Here is a 25664-nt window from a genome sequence, read left to right on the forward strand (position 1 = left end):
GAGCTGACTGGTGCTTTTTGTTTGTTGGTTTCTTTTTTTTGGGGGGGGGAGGCAGGGGCTTTGAGACATGGTATTTCTGAGTCCTGTAGACCAGGCTGTCCTAGAACTCACAGAGGTCCGCCTGCTCCATCTCCTAAGGAGTGCTGGGATTAAAAGCATTCACCAGCACCACCCAGCTGAGTTTTATATTTTGGGTTCAATATACTATTTTGCCTTTAAGCTTTGTGTAAATCTGAACATTTTAAACTAAAACATTGCATGGTCCAGGGACGTAATGCCACTGGTATAGTGCTTTGCCCAGTGTGCCTGTTACTTTTTTTGTCACCCCGACACAAGTTAGAGTCATTGGGAAAAGAGAACCTCAATTGAGAAAATGCCCCCGAACAGACTGGCCTGCGGGCAAGCCTATGGGACATTTTCTTGATTGATGATTGATGTGGAAGGGCCCAGCCACTGTGGACAGTACTACCTCTGGGCAGGTGGTCCTGTGTGGTTTAAGAAAACAGACTGAGGGGCTGGAGAGATGGCTCAGAGGTTAAGAGCATTGCCTGCTCTTCCAAAGGTCCTGAGTTCAATTCCCAGCAACTACATGGTGGCTCACAGCCATCTGTAATGGGGTCTGGTGCCCTCTTCTGGCCTGCAGGCATATACACGGAAAGAATATTATATACATAATACATAAATATATATCTAAAAAACAAAAAAAGAAAACAGACTGAGCATGACACAAGGAAGAAGCCAACAGGCAGCGCTCCTCCACGGCTTCCGCATCAGTTCCGGCCCAGACTTGCATCAGGGTTGGACTGCTGGCTGGAAGAATAAGCTGGAATAAACCCTTTCCTCCCCAAGTTGCTGTTGATCACAGCAACAGAAACCATAACCGAGACGGCTGGTATGCGCATGGCCTCCAGCGCTGGTCCAGCTGGGGGTAATGGACACCTGGGCCCCATCTCAGCACACAGCAGAATAAGCCCCTGGGATGCGTGGGGCCCTGTCGTATTTACAGAACGCCTGGTTGAACATGAGTGGTGGGAGCGCCCTCCTCCTCTGCCGTCTCGTTTACCTGAACCTTTAACCCAGCATGAAGAACAGACTGGAGCCACACTTCAGAGGGCCATGAAAAGGGTGTGCTGGCGTGGCGCCACAGTATGCCTGCTGACGGTAGCAGAATTTTATATTCTCAGTTAAGGATGACAGTGAGTGCATGCACTTACTACGTCACCCAGGTCCTCCCCTGCGAATCAGACGGTCTCACCCCACAGAGGGAAGGAGCAGGCTGGACTCCACCACACGGATGAACAGTCTTGGATCTGGGAGGGAATTTAGAGGCCATGCAATTGCACGTCATACCTCACGTCAGAAAATCTACAACAGCTTCCCTTTTCTTCTCGGAGGAACTTTTCCAGGCACCGATGATGCAACAGTTAAAAACAAAAACAAAACAACAGAAAAAGCAGGTCATGTTGAGATGGCTCAGCAGGTGAGGGTGCCTGACATGGCCATGCGAGACTTAGGACCTGAATTTGATCCCTCTAGGTCCCGTAAGAGGGAAGGAGAGAGCTGACTCCACAAGGCTGCCTTTTGATCTCTGCATGTGCCTAGGCACCCGCACACATATACATGCATGTGCACACACGATAATAGTAATAAATAGAAATGAAAAAGGCTAACAACGCCCTTGTTCTCATGGACCTTCTCTGGTGAGAGAAGGGGCACTAAACAACTGAAAATGTGGATCAAGCAGGGCCAGAGATGCAGCTCAGCGGCGGGATGCTTGCTGTCGAGCATGTAAGACCTAGGCTAGATAGATCTTTAGCACTGAAAAAAAGAAGAAGAAAGCTGGGTGGTGGTGGTGCGTGCCTTTAATCCCAGCACTCGGGAGGCAGAGGCAGGCGGATCTCTGTGAATTCCAGGACAGTCAGGGCTACACAGAGAAACCCTGCCTCGAAAAAACCAAGAGATAGATAGATAGATAGATAGATAGATAGATAGATAGATAGATAGATAGATAGATATAGATAGATAGACAGACAGATGATAGGTAGATAGATAGATGATAGATAGACAGACAGATGATAGATAGATAGATAGATGATAGACAGACAGATGATAGATAGATAGATAGATAGATAGATAGATAGATAGATAGACAGACAGACAGACAGACAGACAGATAACCAAAATAAACATGAGGGTACCAAAAGGCACAGAGGCCGCAAAGCACAGGAGCAGTCGGGGATGACTGTGGGGTGATGCACTGAGAACAAAGGAGCCATGGACAGCTGTGGTTCCAGCACGTGAGGGGCTGAGGTGATTGGTGTAGAGCCCTAGGACAGGGTGGGACCTGAAGAGTTGAGGCTATGGGTAAGCCTTTAGGTTACTGAGAGCATGAGCTCAAGGGTAACTGTGAGACCCTGGCCTCTTCTTCCCTTTCCCTTTCTGCATCCTGGCCACTGGGGAAGAGCTTTCCTCTATAACACACTGCCTGCCACACAGCAACTTTGCTATAGGCCTAAAACAACAGACTGTGGTCAGAAACACAAAACTGGCCACATGAAACCTTGGCTAAGCTGGTGTGTCAGTGATGTGCTTGCTACAGCAATGAGCACTTAGATCATCTACCCTCCAAATGTAGGGTGCCCCAGAACTCAGTCCTGATTCCCCTCTAAGTCACAACTCCTGTGGCCTCCTCTGGCTTCAGGACTTTGGTTACAATGCACATACTGATGAGTCCCAAGTTATTTCTAGCCTAGAATTCTCACATGAACTTGGGTCTCATGCGGCCAGCTGCCTGTTTGAAGTCTTCCTGTTAGCGGAAGCCTCTAAGTACAACATGTCCCTAACCGCGTTCCTTTCTTCATCTACTCCTGTTCCGGCACACCCTTTCAACCTTCTCAATATCTGGCAGCTCCTCTCATGCCAAACCAGTGCTGTACCAGCCATGGCAACGCAGCGCTCCTGTAAGTCGAACATTTGGGAAGCTAAAGCAGGATGACTTCTGTGAGTTCCAGGCCACCTTAAATTACAGAGAGACCTCGTTTCAAGGGGGAAAAAAACCCCAAAACCCAAAAGCCCAAAATGATGTGGGATTCCCCTCTGTATGCTGTGAATATGTTTTATTACCATTGGTTAATAAAGAAGCTACTTCAGCCTATGGCAGGGCAGAATAGAACCAGGTGGGAAATCCACACACACACACACACACACACACACACACACACACACACACACACACACACACACAGAGAGAGAGAGAGAGAGAGAGAGAGAGAGAGAGAGAGAGAGAGAGAGAGAGAAGGAGGTATCAGGAAGACACCATGTAGCTGCTGAATGAAAAAGATGCCCGGAACCTTTCTGGTAAGCCACAGTCTCGTGGTGATACACAGATTAATAGAAATGGGCTAATTTAAGATGTAAGAGTTAGGTAGGAATATGCCCAAGCCATTGGCCAACAAGTGTTGTAATTAATATAGTTTCTGTATGATTATTCAGGTCTAGGCGGCCGGGAAATGAATGTGCAGTCTCTGTTTACACCAAAACAACCCCCTCCTCAAAAAAAATCCCAAAACACGGGTACAATTGTACAGTTGGCACACATTTGTAATCACAATAATGAGGGTGAGCCAGCTTGGGCAACATGAGACCCTGTCACAAAACAAAAACCATCAAAACAAAGCCAAGGAAATCCTCCTTTGGCTTCGCTCTCTCCATCCCAGGGGAGAGCCTGGGCAGTATCTCATCCATGTCACTGTGTTGTCCGTCCGTCCCCTTCTCCTCCACCCCCACTTCCAACCACCAATCTGTGCATTCTGCATGACAGTTCCCCACTTCTGCCCTGTCACAAGCTCTGACCTCAGAGTAAAAGGCCAGCCCTTCCAATACTGCAAGGTCCCCTATATTCTGATTTGTTACCTCCCTGACTTCCCCTTTCTCTTCTCCACCTTTGTTCTGACAACATTCACCTCCTTGCTGCTTCTTTACTATTTTTTTCTTTTTTCCCTTTTGGTCTTTCTTTCTTTCTTCTTTTTTAAATATTTACTTATTATGTATACGGTATTCTGCCTCCATGTATGGCTGCAGGCCAGAAGAGGGCACCAGACCGCATTACAGATGGTTGTGAGCCACCATGTGGTTGCTGGGAATTGAACTCAGGACCTTTGGAAGAGCAGTCAATGTTCTTAACCTCTGAGCTATCTCTCCAGTCCCGAAACTTTTTTTAAAAATTTTTATGTCATTTTTATTTTATATGCATTGGTGTTTTGCCATGGGGGTCAGGTCCCCTAGAACTAGAGTTACAGACAGTTGTGAGCTGCCATGTGGGTGCTGGAATTGAACCTGGGTCCTCTGAAAGAACAATCAGTGCTCTTAATCACTGAGCCATCTCTCCAACCCTCTTTTTTGGTTTTTCTAGACAGGGTTTCTCTGTGTAACAGCTCTGGCTGCTCTGGAACTAGCTCTGTAGACCAGGCTGGCCTTGAACTCAGATCTGCCTGCCTCTGACTCCAGAGCACTGCGATTAAAGGTGTTCACCACCACCACCACCACCACCACCACCACCACCACCACCACCACCACCCAGAATTCTTTTAATTCTTTAACTGACAGAAAAATGACCCCAATCAAGACTCCTAGACAGTATCACTCTCTGCTGGACATACATAAATTTTTGACTAATTTGGGGTGACAGATCTTCTTTCTTCTTTTGCTATTCATACTATGTGGGAACTAATAAACACTTTGCCAAGGTGAGTATGTCCCCGAGTGGCAGTCAAACATCTCATACAAAGATTCTTTTCGCAAGCGTCAGCCTTCTGCTGGCCCTGCTCACTTGGATCACGGTTAGCAATTGAATTACTGATGGGCAAATCAGGATTACTTACAAGAATATCCGTATTTTCAAAATAACTCCTCCAGTATGGCCTGATTTTCCTCTGTCCACCAATGTCCCATACATTCAGTTTAAAACCTTGTGACTGTACACTTTTGATGTTAAAACCCTGAAACAGATGGGAAAAACAAAATAAAAAAAAGACCAATTAATTCTTACAGTTACGTTTAATAGCTCACAGAAACTGGGGAGAGATCCTGGGACTTCAGGTATATAACACACATGATGCCCTGCTAAACTATGCAGTCAGAAATTCTTATTTTATTTTTATTTTTTGAGTCTTTGAGACAGGGTCTCACTAAGCTACTAAGCCAGAGACTACAGCTCTGGCTGTACTGGAACTCATTATGTACCAGACTGGCTGCAAATGCCTGCTTCTGCCTCCTAAATCTTGGGATTAAGGGCCTGTGCCACCACTCCCTGGCTAAGGCACAGGGATCTTTTTATTTTTTATTTTTTTTGAGACAGTGTTTCTCTGTAGTTTTGGAGCCTGTCCTGGAGTTTGCTCTGTAGCCTGTCTCTGCCTCCTGAGTGCTGGGACTAAAGGCGTTTGCCACCACTGCCAGGAAAGGCATAGAAATCTTAATAGTTACTTTTTCTATTAGTTCCAAAGTACTCTGCCAGATGTGATACAAAGTGATACTGTTAATACTGCAAATGGCTTACTGTGATAATAAAGAAACACACTTACAAAGTTTATTTCATTCAGTAGAATCTCTTTTACTAATATCAAGGCTAAGAGGCTACTTTCTTTCTTTTTATTCTGAGTCAAGCTCTCAGTGTAGCCCTGACTAAACTGGAAGTTGCTAAGTAGCAGAGGACGAACCTCTTCTTCCCGCCTCCCTTCTCAAACACTGGGTTACAGTTGTGTGCTGCCACACCTGCCTCACATGATCTTTTCTTTTCTTCTTTCTTTCAAGACAGGGCTTCTCCGTGTAATGGCTCTGGCTGTTCTAGAGCTTACTTTGTAGACCAGGCTGGCCTCAAACTCACAGAGATCCACCTGCCTCTGCCTCCAGAGTGCTGGAATTAAAGACATGCACCACCACAGCCTGGCCAATAGATAGCGGCTGAGGAGGTAGGGAGCTTGCCTAGTGTGCATGGGCCCTGGGTTCCATCTTTCCAAAGGCATGGGAAAATATGTACTATGTATATCTGTATACCTGGATATTCATAAGGATAATGAGACATGAGATTACTATGATTAACACAGACACCTCTCCATGACGCCTTCAGGATGATAAGTTTAACAGGATACTACATGTAAGTGACAGAAACCAGAAGCTGGATAAGGAAAATGTGGTACATTTACACAATGGAGTACTTCTCAGCAGTAAAAAATTAATGCCATCTTAAAATTTGCAGGCAAATGGATGGATCTAGAAAAAAAATCATTTTAGGTAAGGTAATCCAGACCCAGAAAGACAAATATAATATGTATTCATTCACAAGTGGCTTTTGGACATAAAGCAAAAAAAAAAACCAAAAAAAAAAAAACAATTAACCAAAAAACAGCCTACAGTTCACAACCCCAGAGAAATTAGACAACAAAGAGGACCCTAAGAGAGACATACATGGATCTAATCTACATGGGAAGTAGAAAGACAAGATCTCCTGAGTAAATTCAGAGTGTGGGGGTCACGGGAGAAGGTAAAAAAGGAGAGGGGAGCAAGGGGGAGCAGAGAAAAATGTATAGTGCAATAAAAACAAAACAAATCAAAAAGAAACCAGAGCCGGGCAGTGGTGGCGCATGCCTTTAATCCCAGCACTCGGGAGGCAGAGGCAGGCGGATCCCTGGGAGTTCGAGGCCAGCCTGGTCTACAAGAGCTAGTTCCAGGACAGGCACCAAAGCTACAGAGAAACCCTGTCTCGAAAAACAAAACAAAACAAAAAGAAACCAGAAACTAAAGTTAAAAGATGAGAGAAAAGAACAAATACTAAGTTTAGAGAGAGACAAGCACATCTGGAGGATCAAAAGAAATGCCCTCCTTGGTCGGCAGGAAGACAGGAGCTGAGCGGAGGCTACCTAGGGCAGACAGGGTTGCAGCTGGACTCATGGAGTGATGGGGATCTGCTGGAAGGCATGCTCACTCTCCAAAGTGGAGACCCCCATCACAGACCGCGATGGAAACCAATGCACGCTCATCTGAATAACGTCAATAGGCACCTCAGATAAATCTGAAAAGAAAAGCTTTTGCGTGCCTTTAATCCTAGTACTCAGAACGTTGACGCAGGAGGATTGCTGCAAGCCCAGTATGGTGGGCTACTTGGTGAGTTCTGGGCTAGCCAGGGCTACAGACTAAGACCCTATCTCAAAAATAAAATGGATAAAATTAAATAAAAGAAAGAAAAAAGAGAAAGGGAAAACTTGTTTTTAGGGCAGTTATTCAGAGTAAAACCCGAGGAAAGCAAGCCATGGCAACTGGGAATTAGTGGAGAGAAACAAGCTAACAAGACCTTTGGGGTTCAGAAGGGATGCACTTCATGAGCAAGAGGGGAAAAAATCCTCTTGCAAGAATGATAAAGGGAGACCAGGATTGGAAACAGTCCACCAGTACTTTGTTTCATTTCATCCCGAGTAACTGATATTAGGTGGGTCTAGGGACACCTCCAAAAACACCTGCCCCACCTGGCGGCTTGCCAGCACTGCTGCCTAGCACACCAGGCCCAGCCTAGGCCGGTGGTCCAGGGAGCACTGCTCCTCAGTTCTGCGGAGGAACACTCACAGAGGACAAACAGGGATGGCGCTGACCAGCACTCTTCTAAATCACCCACGACCGAATAAATTAGCCGCTCTAGAACTCTGAGGGAAATGTCTTAAAGGTATCACGAAAGCGACAGTGGTAGAACTTGTGTGTATCTGAACCTTCCCTCCTTCCTTTCTTCTCTCTCTCCCCTCCTTCTTCTTCCTGTTTTTTTTGTTTTTTTGGCTTTTTTTTGAGACAGGATCTGTGTAGCCTTAGATGACCTTGAACTCACTATGCAGTGGCTGAGGATGACCATAAGTTTCTGATTCTCCCGCCTCCATTCTTTTAGTGCCAGGATTATTGGAGTGTGTCACCATGACCAACTATAATTTGAAAATTCTATTCTTCAACAATGATATTTATATAGAACCAAGAGACATCAAACCCTTTCTAGAATGAAGTAGAAAATAAATAGTAGTAAATTCCGTGATGTGACCACGTTTCAACTCCTTAAACTTCTGGTTTTTGTCTTTGCTTTTTCCTTAGACGAGCTGGATCACGCCTTAAACAGACTCAAGCCAGTGAGATGGCTCAGCAGGTTAAGGCGCTTGCCACTAAGCAGAACGCGTGAGTTCAGTTTCAAGGACCCATGGGGTGGAAGGAGAGACCCAATTCCTGTAAGCTGCCCTTCAGTTGCCATATGCTGTGAGCTCCCGCATGCTCTGCTACGGCCTATGCCTGCAGCTTAACACAAGTGAACAAATGTAATTACAAAAAAATAACTTTTTAAATTTCTATAAGTCAAGCCAAGTATGGTGGCACACATCTTTAATCCCAGCACTTAGGAGGTGGAGGCAGGCAGTAAGGCCTGGTTTATAAAATGGGATCCAGGACAGTAAGGGGCATAGAGAAATCCTATCTTGGAAAAAATAGAACAAAATAAATTTTTTTGTAACTCATCAGATCCACAGACTCTACTAGGAAACAATTCAAAGGAAATAATAACAAAGGAGCACAAACATGCATACACACGTGTGTGTGTCTGTGAGCATGCATGTGTGTGCACACCAGGATGCTGTTTAGCTGGGAGAGCGCTTGCTTACGCAGGAAGCCCCGTATACATGTGTGGTGGGGCGCACTTGTATTCCTTGCAAACACAGGATAAAGGCAGGAGGACCAGGAGGTCAGGGCCATCTTCAGCCGTATATCAAGTCTGAGGCCATACTGGGATACATTAGACCTTGTTTAAAGAAAAACAAAAGCAAACACAAAGAAAGATGCTCATGATTAATCTGGAGTAAAAAAGATTATATAAAATGCTATATTTGCCAGGTGGTGTTAACACACACCTTTAATCTCAGCACTCTGGAGGCAGAGAATCTCTGTAAGTTCAAGAGGCTAGCCTGATCTACACAAAGAAACCATGTCTTGAAAACCAAAACACAAAACAAACCAAAAAACAAAAATCAGGGGGCTGGAGAGATGGCTCAGTGGTTAAGAGCATTGCCTGCTCTTCCTAAATAAAGGTCCTGAGTTCAGTTCCCATCAACCACATGGTGGCTCACAACCATTTGTAATGAGGCCTGGTGCCCTCTTCTGGCCTGCAGATATATACACGACAGAATATTGTATACATAACAAAAATAAATAAATATTGAAAAAAACAAAAAAACAAAAAAAACAAAAATCAACCCTCCCCCCCAAAATAAAAATCTACACTATATTCTCTTCTTCTTCTTCTTCTTCTTCTTCTTCTTCTTCTTCTTCTTCTTCTTCTTCTTCTTCTTCTTCTTCTTCTTCTTCTTCTTCTTCTTCTTCTTCTTCTTCTTCTTCTTCCCTCCTCTCTCCTCTTCCTCCTCCCCTCCTCCTCCTCCTCCTCCTCCTCCTCCTCCTCCTCCTCCTCCTCCTCCTCCTCCTCCCCCCCTCCAGACCCACCTGCCTCTGCATCCTGAGTGCTGGGATTAAAAGTGTACACCACCACTGTCTGGCTTCCAAGGCAACTCTTATCAGAGAGAGCATTTAATTTGGGGCTTGCTTACAGTTTCCAAGGTTTGGTTAATTGTCAGGAAAGGGAGCACGGTGGCACACAGACAGACGTGGTGCTGGAGATGAAGGCCACCCCTCCTAGTCTTCCTAGTCTTCCCTGGCGACTAGGCATTCAAACAGATGAGCCTGGAGGGGTCATTCTTATTCAAACCACCGCAGGCATTATAAATATTTTCTTTTTAAATTCTAAAACAATCCTTCTCGTGTGTGTGAGCACCTCACAGCTGAGGTGGGGGCCACGCCCTCTCTCTTTAGCACACAGGTCCCAGGGACTGAACACAAACTGTCCTGTTTGGCACTATGCACCCTCATCCACCGAGGCTTCCTCTCGCCTGCTGCTGTGGTCTCTAGTTTCTCAACTTTACTTATTCAGTAAAGAACATCCTAAGTCTTTTTAAATATTAAACAAAAATAGGGTAAGAGTGTGTTTTTAGAGAGTAAGTATGAACCCTCAACACTGTAAAATTAGCACATCAAACGAAGCCTGAGGGCCGCGGGGAAGGCTGAGTTACCCCGCAGGCTGGAGTCTGTTTGCTCTACCCAGCCTCCATGGCAGTGCTCTGGCAAACGCAGTCTATTGCCCGCGCCAAGCCCCCAGCCCTTCTCTTTCTGGCAGAGATCCCGACACACTAATATGTGTTTTCTGCCTTGTAGGCTAGACCGCTGTAATTTCCTCCTCGGGCTATACATTAAATTTGCTCAGAAGCTGTAAGATGGCTCATTTGGTGGCAGCTGAGACGACTCTTTCTGCAAAGAGTTGTGAATCGCTAAGACTCCCAGGCAGTGAAGTACACACGCCAGCACAGCCCGCAGCCCCACGCCAGGGGATATCACAGCTGTGGACAGAAAACACTAAGCCTGCTGTGCTCAAACCTCCAATGCTCAGACATCTAAAGGGTTTTAAGTTTTAAGTTTTAGGCTGTCTGGGCCTAAAGTCAAGTTTCCTCAGGTTTTCTTCTAGGGAATGAGGCCTAGAGAAGTCCTGTGGCATTCTCTCTCTGTCAGGACTTGTTTATGAGCTCCCACGCTGTTAGCACCAAACTTACCCTCTGTGCTTTGCTTGTTTGCCCCTTTAGGAGAGGAAGGGTGATAAACTTGGATTTAAAACAAACAAACCAGACCAGGAGATGGTGGCGGAAGCCTTTAATTCCAGCACTTGGGAGGCAGAGGCAGGAAGGTCTGAGTTTGGGGCCAGCCTGGTCTACAGAGCGAGCTGAGTTCCAGGATAGCCAGGTATACACAGAGGATCCCTGTCTCAAATCAAATTAACAAAATAAATAAAAATAAAACCAACAAACCAGGTTTTGTTTTAGTTTTTCTTTTTAAATTTGAAAAACTGCTACATAGCTGGGCATCATGCCGTAAGCCTGTAACTCCGGCACTAGGGAGCTGTGGCAGAGGGTCCCGAGTTGGAGCCTGTCCTGGAAACCAGGTTTGTTTATTTATGTGCACTTTCAGGAGTCCATGCCCCCTCGCTCTGGGGACCAGGCTAGCCTCGAACTCATAGAGGTCTGCCTGCCTCTGCCTACTAATTCTTTTTTTTAATGTTATTTATGTGTATTTTTATGTATGAGCGTTCTGTCTGCATGTATGCCTGAAGGCCAGAGGAGGGCACCAGATCTCATTACAGATGGTTGTGAGCCACCATGTGGTTGCTGGGAATTGAACTCAGGACCTCTGGAAGAGCAGCCAGTGCTTTTTTTTTTTTTTAAATTGATTTTATTGAGCTCTACATTTTTCTCTGCTCCCCCACCCTTCCACTTCAACCGTCTCCCATGGCCCCATGCTCCCAATTTACTCAGGATATCTTGTCTTTTTCTACTTCCCATATAGATTAGATCCACGGATGTCTCTCTTAGGGTCTTCATTGTTGTCTAGGTTCTCTGGGATTGTGATTTGTAGGCTGGGTTTTTTTGTTGTTGTTGTTATTTGTTTTTTGTTTTGAAAACCACTTATGAGTGAGTACACATGATAACTGTCTTTCTGGGTCTGGGTTACCTCACTCAATATGATATTTTCTAGCTCCATCCATTTGCCTGCAAATTTCAAGATGTCTTTTTTTTTTTCTGCTATGTAGTACTCCATTGTGTAAATGTACCACATTTTCCTTATCTATTCTTTGGTGGGGGCATTTAGGCTGTTTCCAGGTTCTGGCTATGACAAACAATGTGAGCAGCCAGTGCTCTTAATCTCTGAGCCATCTCTCCAGCCCGAGATTTTAGTTTTATTTATTTTTTGTGTGTATGGGTGTTTTGCCTGCACGTATGTCTTTGCATCACATGCATGCAGCTCCAGAGAGGCCAGAGTGCACTGAATCCCTGGGACTGGAGTTTCAGATGGTTGTGAGCCTCCATGTGGATGCTGGGAGTTGAACTCAGGACCAAGTCAGTGCCCTTAGCCATGAGCCCTCTCTCCAGCCTCCTTTCATTTTTTTCTTGTATACTTTCTTTGTGTCCACTTCATAACCAAAGATAAATTCTTTTTTGTTTTGATGCTGGGCCTTAAACATTTGAGGCAAGTGTTCTACAACTTAGCCACACCCAGCCTTGACTAGGGCTATCGTTTATTAGTTAAAAATTCATTTACGTGCACTGTGTCTTTCAGGAGTCCACGTGCACACTTACATGCAGGTGCTAATGGAGGTCAGAAGGTGGTACAAACGCCCTGGAACTGGAGTTCTGGCAGTTGTGAGGTGCCATGTGCATGCTGGGAACCGAATCCAGGTCCTCAGAAAGACCCTGAGTGCTCTGAACCACTGCACCATCTCTGTCTCTCCAGCCCTATTCATTTTATTTTTGGCTTCTTTGAGACAGGCTCTCAGTGCCCTGGAGCTCTCTGTATTGACTAGAATCCTCCTCCATCTGCCTCTGAGCTACACATGACTGCCACCATGCCTGACTAAAACTTTTTCTCTTTTTGAGACATTTTCTGAAGCCCATGCTGACCTAGAATTTACTATGTGGTCAAAGATTGTTTTAAACTCCTGATTCTTCTTCCTCTGCCTTCCAAGTGCTGCAGTGACAAGCATTTACCACCACTCTTGAAATTAAGTCATGTAAAAACAAAGTGTAGGAGGCTGTCAAAGTAATGATCATTTAGGCCTCAGAAAGATGATTGAGACGTGTGTATAAAGACTTAAAATTGTGGCAGGACATACATGGCCTAAAATACGCCCTTTAACCTCTGTTTTCTGGGACAAGGTCTCTCTTAGGACTGCAGCTGTCCTAGAACTCGCTGCTTCTGCTTCCTGAGTGTTGGATTAAAGGCCTGCAGCTCTAATCATTTCATTTATTTCTTCTTCTTCCTTTTTTTTTGGGTTATCAATTTTAAAATGTAAAGTTTGGTATCATCATGTATATCTACACAGTTTGCGTCCAGCCCCAGCACGGCTTTCATCGTATAAAACTCGGCTCTTACACCAGGCAAAGCTCCCTACGGTCCCATTCCCAGCTCCAGTAATCACTCCTCCTCCTCTTTCCTGACTCTGTGAGTTGGACAGTTCTAACCACTTCACATGCATGGACTTTCTTGTGTATGTATTTGAAATCTGATTATTCTTAGACAAGATAAACTTTTCTCAGAAACAAACCTTAGCAATATATAAATTCTATCTCCCACAGCTACCGTAATGGTTTAACAGTCGTGTTGACATATTCTTGACATTAATCCTAGAGTCCCCCCAGGAAGAGTCTCAATGAGGAACTGTCTTGATCAGGTAGGCCTATGAGCGTGTGTGTGTGTGTGTGTGTGTGTGTGTGCTATGATCACATTGACTGAGGTGGGAAGGCCTGCCCTTTGTGGTCCCTGAGTTTGGTGGGTCCTGCACTGTGCGGCATAGGGAGGGGGCTCAGCACAGGAGGCACTCCCCACCACTTGGTCTCTCTCTGCTCCTGTCTGTGAATGTGACCCCCTGCTTCGTTTCCTGCCTTTACTTCCCTGTGACGATGGGTTATAACCTGGGACTATGAGCTACCATCAACTCTCTCTCTCCAGCTGCTTTCAGGAGGGGCATTTGATCACAGCCACAGCCAGGGAACCAGGACGGCTATCTCCACCTTCCCTGGCTGACAGCACTGGGAGCCGAGGGCGTGCTCACCTGTGTAGGTGTGATGTGGCTGATGTCCTCCGATGCGAGCTGCTTCAGCAGAGTCGTCTTGCCAGCATTATCCAAGCCCAGGAGCAGGATCCGCACCTCCTGGTCTGGTGCACTTTTCAGTTTGCGCAAAATAGAGAGCAAGCCCTTGGACAACCATGAAAGAGACGGATTACTCGGGGGCAGTGACTGGGGTGTTAGTGACATCAGAATGACTCCCTGACAAGGTTCTCTGATGCCATGTGTTCCACTTGCTCCTTCCTTCCCAGTCTTAGCAGAAGCGTGGGAACATGCGTCCTCCTGCTCTCCCTTTCAGGCTGGCTTACGTCACCCCAGCTCTTCTCAAGTGTGAAGTGCTACCCATCCGTGTTCCTCAATCCTTGGTGGACAATTAGGCTAGAATACTTATCACGGCAAACTAGGTCACTGCTCATATTTCCCCATTACCAGAGCGAAGCTTCCTGCCACGTAGAGAGATATTAGAATTACTCGCCCAATTTAATGCAGGACTCTGAGGTGGTGATTGTGCCAAGAGACCTCACACAAACGCTGTCAATGTTCTAAAACCTTCTGAACTCTCGAGAACTGTGCAGCAAGCACCGCCCCCACAAAGTGACACAGTAAAGGAAGGGCATTAGGACAGGAAACAGAGTGGCCACTAAGGTGGGCAGACCAAGCCTATTCTCAGCAAAAATGCTTAAACTACAAAGAACATTGTGCTGAGGTTTAAGCTCACAGAGCCCCACTGTAGATCTAAGAAAACCCTGGCTATTAATAGAGATTAAAGACTGCCATCTGGGAGTTGATCAGAGGAGAAAGGGCCAAGTGATGCGGACCAAAGCCTAGTTTTTAGGATGATGGTAAGATCACAAGTTTAGCCACTTTAAAAAAAGGGGTTTTTTTGTTTTTGTTTTTTAAAGCTTTTTGAGACAGGATTTCTCTGTGTATCTCTGGCCATCCTGGATCTCCCTCTACAGACCAGGCTGGTTTCGAACTCACAGAGCTCCACCTGCCTCTGCCTCCAAGTGCTTTCTAAGGTGCTGTACAGAGACACAAATAGGCTGCAAGAAACAGCAGCTGCGATCTACACTTAGGCTCTGTTTGTTTCAATTTGTGTTCATGACTTCATCTTTACAGGGTTGGTGTGTAATAAAGAGAATCCCTGTTTTCCAGATGAAAAATCAGACATAACCATTAGGGAATTATAAAAGGCATTCATGATCATGATTTAATCAGTGTTTAAACATTATTCTTTTTTATTATTTATTTTGCTTTTTGAGATGGGGTTTTTCTGGATGTCCTGGAATTCACTTTGTAGACCAGACTGGCCTCGAACTCAAGAGATCTGCTGTCCTCTGCCTCCTGAGTGCTGGGATTAAAGGTGTGCATCACACACTATCTCAATTATGAGTGCTGGGATTAAAGGTGTGCATCACACACTATCTCAATTATGAGTGCTGGGATTAAAGGTGTGCATCACACACTATCTCAAATATGTGCACCCATGGGTATCTGTGCATGAGGATGTGGACACGAATGCAGGTACATGAGAGGCCAGGAGTCAGATCCACAGTTTCCAGGTCATTTTTGTGGTTGCTGGGAACCAAACTTGGGTCCTCTCCGAGAGCAGTCAGGGCTCTTAAATGTTGAACCATCTCTCCATCAAACCCTTTTTATGGGGGGGGGGTTAGTGGGCACTGAACCCAGGGCCTTGCCCATGACACTGACATTCACTCAGTCCCTAGCCCTACTTTCTTATTAATAGAAAATTTCATGTGCTATTCATTTGCTCTGTCCTGTAGCTGACAGTCCTAGCCCAATAAGGCATGGTTCAAAAAGAATCAGGGACCAGATGTGTTGGTGCTCACCTTTAATAAACCCAGGACCCAGGAGGCAGAGGCAGACAGATTTCTGTGAGTTCAAGGCCAGCCCGGTCTACAGAGAGAGTATCAGGACAGCCAGAGCAACGTAGTGAGACCCGGTCTCAACAAAAAAACAAACAAACAATTTTAAGGACTTATAATCTAAGATCCTAGACAGAATCTTCAAGCCGAGTCTTAGAATAGAATTACAGCTGGGTGATGGTGGTGTACATTTGGGATTCACCTCTATATGCTGGGTGCTGTGGGAACTCCTTCAGCTAATAGCCTTTAAGATACCCAGTTCCCAGTGCATGCTGAGGACTGCAGATCGCTACCCTTTCTGTGAGTTTATCCCCAAATAAATAAACCTTTGTCATACTCCATTCTAGGCTATTGTGGAATAACAAACGGGCCCTGCTCAGACTACCCCCCCGCCCAACCTGCACGTGGAACACAGGCTTGAATTGTCAGTTTGGATCCCTGAATGCCTGGCCCTAGCTCCGGCCGTTAACCTCGCGGCTCAGGACTGCCTGCAAGCTCTGGGATTTTTAAACTTCTGTATAACTCAAACCTTCTCCGTATGTAGGTGTGCTGCTCTTAAGTATTTAAATGCATTTGTTAGTAATTCTAAGTCTCAGGTAATTCAGGTACTGATCTAGGACTTGCCTTACTGCCACAACTGTGACACCTGCTGGCCAATCAAGATTATTACATCTACAACAATTTTCTGAAAATTATAACAGAGGTAAATTAATTTGATAAATAAATAAATAAATTTGAAAATTGTAAACCAACCCCAAGATAATGGAAGACAGTATCACCATCCAGGAATTTAACAATCTTTTTGTTTCTACTATGGATGGAATTCTGCAAGAGCTATATGATCTACCTGGTATAAATATTTTTGTGGTCATGGCAGCTATTAGCTTTGTTCTTCATATTATATCCTTAAAGAAATGTTTTGATAACAGAGTTAAGACTGAGAAACTTGCTGGGCGGTGGTGGCGCATGTCTTTAATCCCAGCACTCGGGAGGCAGAGGCAGGTGGATCTCTGTGAATTTGAGGCCAGCCTGGTCTTCAAGAGCTAGTTCCAGGACAGGCTCCAAAGCTACAGAGGAACTCTGTCTCAAAAAACCAATAAACAAACAAATAAATAAAAAAGAAAAAAAAAGAATGAGAAATTTATTGGAATGATACAGTCTCTAGCTGAAAGGATCCATACTATTGTAAACGATAACCTTAATTTGACAGGCAAAATTCAATCCATGCCAATGGGTTATGAAAACTTACAAAAGGGTACTGGGAGATTATCTGAAAGGATTCATACTGTTGAAATTCACAATCAAAACCTGTTAAAAAGTTATGATAAATTTAGCAGATAGGATATTCCTCCTAGAAGGCAATCTACACGCCATCCCAATAATATCTAAGGATGAGAAGATATCATTAATGGAAAAATTTAAAACCTTGGAATCACATGTGCAGAATGAGAACCAGAAACTTTTTTAAAAAGATTTTTTTAATTTATGCACACAATATTCTGCCTGCATGCCAGAAAAGGGCACCAAATCTCATTACAGATCAAATTCTCGGCGAGGGACATTAGGATGAGCAACAGTCAAGCTATTTGCAGTGAACACATCTTGTCCCTGTGCCATACAGCAGCCTTGAACTGAATCATATACTAAGGTCATTCAAGGCCCAAGAGAACCCTTTTAGTGACTCTCTACAAAGATTAACTAAAGCTGTACAACCAGGGGTAACAGATCCAAAAGCTAGACAAGTACTTATTGAATCTCTGGCTTTTGAGAATGCCAATTTAAATGCAAAAAGACAGCTGGGCCTTTAAAGATCAGGTCAGCACCAATGGATGCATGGACCCTGCACACAGGCAATGTCGAGTTATTTGACTATAACACTGAGGCTTGGGAAGGAGAAGCAATTTCCAAAGGTATGAAGAGACATCAAAATGCCAAATGTTTTAACTGTGGTAGAATAGGACATCTGAGAAGGGATTGTAGACAAAGTATTCCTAGAAGAAACGTTTCCTCTGGGAATGAGAAAAATAGAAGGCTCAACCTTCTGGGTTATGCAGAAGATGTGGCAAAGGCCGACATTGGACCAGTGAATGTAGATCAACAAGAGACAAACAAGGCAAATTGTTACCATTGGGAAACTCCTTGGGAGACTCTCACAGGCTCCCAGGTCAAACGTGGTCCAGTCATTCCCAGTCACTGTGGAGGACATGCTTCTTTGGGAAAATTAGAAAATTCAGTGACTGTTGTAAAAAACCACACTGCTCTGGATGATAGTAGAATAAACATGGAGGATGAATCAAAAATTCCAATAGAAAATAGGAAATACATATTTTGGCAGACTTCTATAAATGATAAAGACCAAAGCTGAGAGTGCAAATAACTTTGTAACTGAAGGATTACTGGACACGGGTGCAAATGTGACTATTATTACTAAAGAATCTTGGCATCAGGGCTGGAGAGATGGCTCAGAGGTTACAACCATCTGTAATGAGATTTGGAGCCCTCTTCTGGCCTGCAGGCACACATGGAGGCTGAACACTGTGTACATAATAAATAAATAAATCTTAAAAAAAAAAAGAATCTTGGCATCAGAATTGGCCTCTTCAGGAGGCAGATGTTCAATTCCTAGGAATTGGAACTCTATCTCAAGCAAAACAAAGCATGAGATGGGATGAATGCATAGGACCAGAGAGGAAGGCAGAGGCCATATATGGGTAATATAGCAGTGAATCTATGGGGTTGTGATCTGTTGCAGTAATGGAAAACCCAGATTAACATTCCTGCAGTCTCAGAAGTGGAACATGAACCAACTCATGTTTCTGGGAAGGATATTATAAGGTAGTACAAAAAACAAAACAAAACAAAACCCACCAACCATTCAGGCTGTACAAAACCACAAAACTACTAGCAAACCTTCTGAAGTACCAATAGCCCTACCTTTAAAATGGTTAACTAAGAAACCTATATGGGTTAATCAATGGCCTTTAACAATAGAGAAACTGCAGGCTTTAGAACAGCCAGGACAAAAGCAACTAGATGCTCAGCGTATTGAAGAATCGACCTGCCCTTGGGATTATCCTGTATTTGTTGTTAAAAAGAAATCTGGGGGCTAGAGAGATGGCTCAGTGGTTAAGAGCACTGACTGCTCTTCCAGAGGTCCTGAGTTCAATTCCCAACAACCACATGGTGGCTCATAGCCATCTATAATGAGACCTGGTGCCCCCTTCTGGCATGCAGGCACACATGAAAGGAATGTCGTATACATAAATAAATCTTTAAAAAAAAAGAAATCTGGAAAATGGAGAACGGTGAAAATCTAAGAGCTGTTATAAGACGATTCAACAAATGCACCCTCGCCGGGCGGTGGTGGCGCACACCTTTAATCCCAGCACTTGGGAGGCAGAGGCAGGCGGATCTCTGTGAGTTCGAGACCAGCCTGGTCTACAAGAGCTAGTTCCAGGACAGGCTCCAAAACCACAGAGAAACCCTGTCTCGAAAAAAACCAAAAAAAAAAAAAAAAAACAAAACCACAAATGCACCCTCTATGATCCGGAATTCCTTTGTCTTCCATATTGCCTTAAGGAAGGCCTCTTATAGTTATTGATTTAAAGACTGTTTCTTCACTATACCTTTACAAGAAAAAGACAGAGAATAATTTGCCTTCATGGTGCCTACTTATTATAATTCTCAGCCTACTAAAATATATCAAAAGAGGATCCTCCCACAGAGAATAGCTCCACCCTGTGCCAATATTTTGTAAGTCAGCCATTGGAAATAATATGTAAGCAATTTCCCGAATTTATACCATTACACAAATGACATTTTGCTATCTGATTAAAATGTAGATACTTGGGCTGGAGAGATGGCTCAGTGGTTAAGAGCATCGCCTGCTCTTCCAAAGGTCCTGAGTTCAGTTCCCAGCAACCACATGGTGGCTCACAACCATCTGTAATGAGGTCTGGTGCCCTCTTCTGTCCTGCAGACATACACACAGACAGAAAAATTGTATACATAATAAATAAATAAGTATTAAAAAAAGGGGGGGACTGTCACTGCTGTCCCTCCTTCCAGGCCTCACCCTGTTTAAAAAAAATGTAGATACTTTAGAAAGAATGTTTGAAGAAGTAAAGGAAGTTTTATCTAATTGGGCATTACAAATTGCTCCTGAAAAAATACAAAGAGGAGATTCTATCAATTATCTAGGTTATAAAATAAGTTTACAGAAAATTAGAACACAAAAAGCACAAATTAGGAGACACTGAATTGCAGACTCTTAATGATTTCCAAAGTTGCTAGGAGACATTTCCAATTTATGGCCCATTTCTGGGATGACACCTCATCAAATAATTCACTTAAACAAAACCTTAGATGGTGACAAAGACTCAGTGAGTCCCAGAGAATTAACAGCTGAAGCTGAGAAAGAATTGACTTTGATTGAAGAGAAATTACAGGAGGCACATGTGGTCATATTACCCTCCAAATATTCCCCTACAGGAATTTTAATGAAGAGGAAAGATATTATCTTAGAATAGATCTTTTTACCATATAAACCAAGTTAAAAAAATCTTATGTGGAAAAGGTAAGGAAAACTGAGACTTCACCAATTAGCAGAAATAGACCCAGCAGAAATTATAGTATCTTTTACTAATGATAAAATTAAAAAATTATGGGAAGACAATGAACCATGGCAAAGAGCTTGTTCTAATCTTTGGGAGAGATTAATAACAACTACCCTAAAAGCAATAGAATTAATCTTATAAAGAGAGCGTATTAGATCCTTCCCTGCATTGTACGTGAAACACCAATAACTGGAGCCCATATAGTCTATACTTGTAGGGTTAAGCCAGCCCCTTAGGGGGCGGGTTTGCCTCGGGCAAATGTTTACATATAAATCGGGCGCGCGGGAGTCTGCTAGCCCCTTTTCCTGCTTCCTGTCCTCCGCAGGAACCTCGGTTATGTAAGTTTATTTCTTCATTAAAGCTATATATATTTCTTTACAATCTGCCTGCATTTAATTACGCCGCTACATACACTGATGCAAATAAATCAGGAACGGCAGGTTACAAATCAGGAGATTTAAGTAAAGAACAAAACCCTTATGAGTCTGTCCAAAAGTCAAAATTATATGCTATTCTCATGGTACTGAGGGATTTTTAAAGAACCTCTCAATATAGTTACAGATCCAAAATATGTAGAAAGAGTTGTTTTGCATACTGAAACTGTTGAATTTAAACTAGATATTAGAGAATTGACTTCATTCTTTATTCAAGTTTAAGATATAATCAGGAATAGGCTTCGTCCCATATACATAACACACATCTGTTCACATATAGATCTGCCAGGGCCTCTAGCACAGGTAATGCAGAAATTGATTGATTATTGATTAGAAATGTGCTGAAAACCTCTGAATTTCATAAAAACATCATGTCAATAGCAAAGGTTTAAAAAAGGACTTTTCTATTACATGGCAACAAGCTAAGCAGATTACAAGATGTCTTACTTGTTCTTTATACAACCAAACACCACTACCTGCAGGAAATAACCCAAAGGGTACTCAAATAATGAAATCTCGCAGATGGATGTGTTCCACTTTGTAGAATTTGGAAAACTGAAATATGTATACCACATCATTGATACCTATTCAGGTTTTTAAAAAATATTTATTTAAGCCGGGCGATGGTGGCACACGCCTTTAATCCCAGCACTCGGGAGGCAGAGGCAGGCGGATCTCTGTGAGTTAGAGACCAGCCTGGTCTACAGAGCTAGTTCCAGGACAGGCTCCAAAGCCACAGAGAAACCCTGTCTCGAAAAATCAAAAAAAAATTTATTTATTATGTATACAATATTCTGTCTCTGTGTATGCCTGCAGGCCAGAAGAGGGCACCTGACCCCATTACAGATGGTTGTGAGCCACCATGTGGTTGCTGGGAATTGAACTCAGGACCTTTGGAAGAGCAGGCAATGCTCTTAACCTCTGAGCCATCTCGCCAGCCCCCCCCCCCATTCAGGTTTTTAATGGGCAACTGTTTTGAGTTCAGAAAAGGCTGATTCATGGGGGCTGGAGAGATGGCTCAGAGGTTAAGAGCACTGGCTGCTCTTCCAGAGGTCCTGAGTTCAATTCCCAGCAACCACATGGTGGCTCACAACCATCCGTAAGGAGATCTGGTGCCCTCTTCTGGGCTGCAGGGATACATGCTGGCAGAACACTGCATACATAATAAATAAATAAATAATTAAAAAAAAAAAAGAAAAGGCTGATTCAGTAATCACACATTTACTAGTATGGTCATCATGGGTATACTTGCACAAATAAAGACAGACAATGGTTCGGCATATGTCTCTAAGAAAATGAAACAGTTTTTAATTATAATACAAAGCATATTACAGGTATACCATATACAGTTCAGGCATTTATAGAAATATCAAATCAAACTATAAAGGATATGTTAAACAAACAGAAAGGGATAAAAAAATCCCCAGAAATAGATTGCACACTGCTTTATTAACCTTGTAATTTTTCTTAATGCTAACGAAAATGGAACAATGGCAGCAGAGAGACTAGATAACAGAAAAAAAACTTCTGAATTAAATTGGCCTGTGTATTTCAAGAATGTGTTGACCTCAGAATGGAAACCAGGAGGTGTGTTACGTTGGGGGAAGGGGTTTTACTCCTGTTTCTGGAGAAGAAAAGCTATGGATACCATCAAAATTAATTAAGATTTGATTTGAAAAGGAGAAACCTCTTGGTAAAGAGAAATGATGGGGGGTCTGGAGAGATGGCTCAGTGGTTAAGAGCTTTGCCGGTTCTTCCAAAGGTCCTGAGTTCAATTCCCAGTAACCACATGTCCTCACAACCATCTGTAATGAGATTTGGTGCCCTCTTCTGGCCTGCAGGGATACATGCAAGCAGAACACTGAATTCATAATAAATAAATAAATCTTTTAAAAAAAGAGAGAAATGACGGCTCATTCACAGAGATGACAATCCTACAGGTTATAAAGAAACCTCACAAGGGTTGGGGCAGAATTCTGTTCTTGTCTTTACAGGAAAATACCCATCTTCGAAAAGTCAAGAGACCTTGGATATCTAGATACATAAAGAAGAAATGACAGCTATCCAGAAAGAACCACCAAGCAAAGAGAAATCTGACTTATGATACCAATATCCTCTGAAGGGTAAGATATTAATACCTAAACATACATATAATAGTCTTCATTTATTAAAAATCAAAGCTGATTTTGGAGTTGGACAGTGGCTATCCTTCTCTAAATCTAAGTATATTGTTAAAAGAAAAATTCAGAGTTTCTGTCTCATATCAGGAGCCACCTGGTATGGGACAGAAGGAAGATTAAAATCTAGGGACAACTATTATCAAAACTCTGCTTTCAAAAATTTTACTTCTCAGCCGGGTGATGGTGGCACACACCTTTAATCCCAGCACTTGGGAGGCAGAGGCAGGCGGATCTCTGTGAGTTCGAGACCAGCCTGGTCTACAGAGCTAGTAGTTCCAGGACAGGCTCCAAAGCCACAGAGAAACCCTGTCTTGAAAAACCAAAAAAAAAAAAAAAGATATTTTGTATATTGATGCATTTTTAGGATATATTTTATCATGTTGCACTATCCATTTCTACCTCTGATCAAGATATTTATATACTGTTTACATTTATGAGGTCATTGTCCTCATTTGCTGCATATTTGCTTAAAGATGACTTAATTTTTTAATATAAAGCCTTAAACTATATAGGTATTAAGAATTACAGGTCAACAGCCATCTATGTTTGTCATAGATATTTAGACTAATCAGGTTTTTAAGATACATAGAGATTGTATTCCGCATAGATCAGTAATCTTCAAACACTTCAAAGAACTGTAGAAGATGGCATTTAAATAATTTAGAATTCTGTTGCCAATGAGACACAATTCTCCTGGCAGCACAAATCTATTCCCTAGAGAATGTTGGGCACTGAAGACACTCCACTTGGAGCTTGTTTTCTTCTTGGCAAAACTGGCCTTTGGGCAAAGAACTGCCCCTGCCTCTACCATTGACAAAATGCAGTGTCCAGACTGGACAAGCAGGATACAAGCAAAAAGACTGGCAAACCTTGCCAAGACAGGATAAGACAGTTTTTCAAATTTTCCTGCCTCTAAAAACAGTCTGTCAGTTACTCTAGGCCTCAGCCAAAGTTGGTTGCCCCAGTGTTGCAAATGAGACTTGGGGTGATTTGCCCAGGTAGCCGGTTGTCTCTGCCATTTCTTGCACCTTTTAGAAGTTGTTTGATTCTACTTCCTGTTTACTCAGGTAATATTATTTCCCTTTTCATGTCTTTGATGGGGTTGAAGAGTAGATAATCGTAGTTACTTTCCTCTCATGACTTAGCCAAGCCATTTTAAATATAATACTTAGATTCTTTAGGATAGGATAACTATTGAAACATTTAGCATTGGTTTCTTGTTTGATGTTGTTCATGCTGGTTGTAATTCTAATTTTTATGTATGTTTTTTCCCTTCTTTTCCCTAGGCAATACTTGATATTTGTTATTATTGTATATAGTTTTATACTAGGCTTAGAACTCTCTTATTTAGACAAAAGGGGGAGATATTCCCAGCACATGCTGAGGACTGCATGCAGACCACTACCCTTTCTGTGAGTTTATCCCCACATAAATAAACCTTTGTTATACTCCGTTCAGGGCTACTGTGAAACTCTATTGACTACCAATATGCATCCCTTTAATTCCAGAACTTGGGAGGCAGAGACAGGCAGAAGGATCTCTGTGAGTTTGAGGACAGCGTGGTCTATAGAGTGAGTTCCAGAAAGGTTCCAAAGCTACAGAGAAACCCTGTCTCAAAAAATAAAATAAAATAAAAAAATTAGAATTACATAAAATGATTGTGCTTGCTTGTTACATTGCACCAGGCAAGGATTCAAGCCAGTTTGTTGATGGAGATCAAATCACATTTCTGTGAACCAATTCTCAGCAGTTGGGTATTTGGACAATGACTTGGAGTATGCAGGTGGATTTGCACCCTCCCTGGCTGCTTCCTTTGTGGCCTCTGTGCTGTCCTGCTAAGGACCACATTAACTTCTCTATGCCTCGGTTTTTTTTTCAGCCTTAAAACGGAAAATTTAGTCTAAGACAGACAAATGTTATGCCAAAAGGTTTAGGGCAGAAACTGGACAAATCTGAAAGTAACAAATGACAAGCAGTATTTTTGTTGTTATTTAAGGAAGGACATATTTTTGCTTCTATTTTCATCTCATTTTGCCCTGGCCACTTCGATTCCATTCCTTCTTCAGGCCATCTTTATGAGAAGACTCCTGGGTTATTATTGGCTAAAATATTTGGCCTTCATTAAACTTTTAAAAGAACCTGAACAGGAGAGCCTCAGAGTATAGACTAGCTGTTTCAGAAAAAACAGACACAATAGAGAGGCTGGGACACTGTACGAGGCATTCATAACTAACATCTAAACAAAGTTGTGTCTTGATTTTTATAAGCTATACTGAAATCATTCCTTCCTTTAAAATACACTCAAAAATGGAAATTTATCAAATTAACACATTAAATGCCACAAGTAAAACTTTCATGCAGTGTAGAAACTGTCAAGGAAGAATCTGTCATCTTTTTATAGAAAATATATTATTTATAAAGTTTAAAATTAGCATTTTCAGTTTTTCATCAAGAGCCTCCTCGCTATGAAAACACCAAAAAGCCGGGCGGTGGTGGCGCACGCCTTTAATCCCAGCACTCGGGAGGCAGAGGCACGAGGATCTCTGTGAGTTCAAGGCCAGCCTGGTCTACAAGAGCTAGTTCCAGGACAGGAACCAAAAGCTACAGAGAAACCCTGTCTCGAAAATCCAAAAAGGAAAAAAAAAAAAAGAAAAAAAAAAGAAAACACCAAATATCCAGGTGGTGGTGGTGCACGCCTTTAATCCCAGCACTCAGGAGGCAGAGGCAAGTGGATCTCTGTGAGTTCGAGGCCAGCCTGGTCCACACAGCGAGTTCCAGGACTGGCTCCATAGCTACTGAGAAACCCTGTCTCGAAA

General features: G+C 43.1%; 1 protein-coding gene across 2 annotated transcripts in view; it reads right to left on the reverse strand.

The window, feature by feature from the left end:
• Nucleotides 1–25664, reverse strand: part of Arl3 (ARF like GTPase 3) — a 60739-nt gene that overhangs the window by 26428 nt on the left and 8647 nt on the right. For both annotated transcript variants that reach the window (XM_075974289.1, XM_075974290.1), the window contains exons 2-3: nt 13718–13861; nt 4881–4997 (exon numbers count right to left, since the gene is read on the reverse strand). In XM_075974289.1, coding sequence (XP_075830404.1) covers nt 4881–4997; nt 13718–13861 — 261 coding nt within the window. The remainder of the gene's footprint in view (nt 1–4880; nt 4998–13717; nt 13862–25664) is intronic.

The sequence above is a fragment of the Microtus pennsylvanicus genome, chromosome 5 (assembly GCF_037038515.1).
Source record: "Microtus pennsylvanicus isolate mMicPen1 chromosome 5, mMicPen1.hap1, whole genome shotgun sequence".
Classification (NCBI taxonomy): Eukaryota; Metazoa; Chordata; class Mammalia; order Rodentia; family Cricetidae; genus Microtus; species Microtus pennsylvanicus.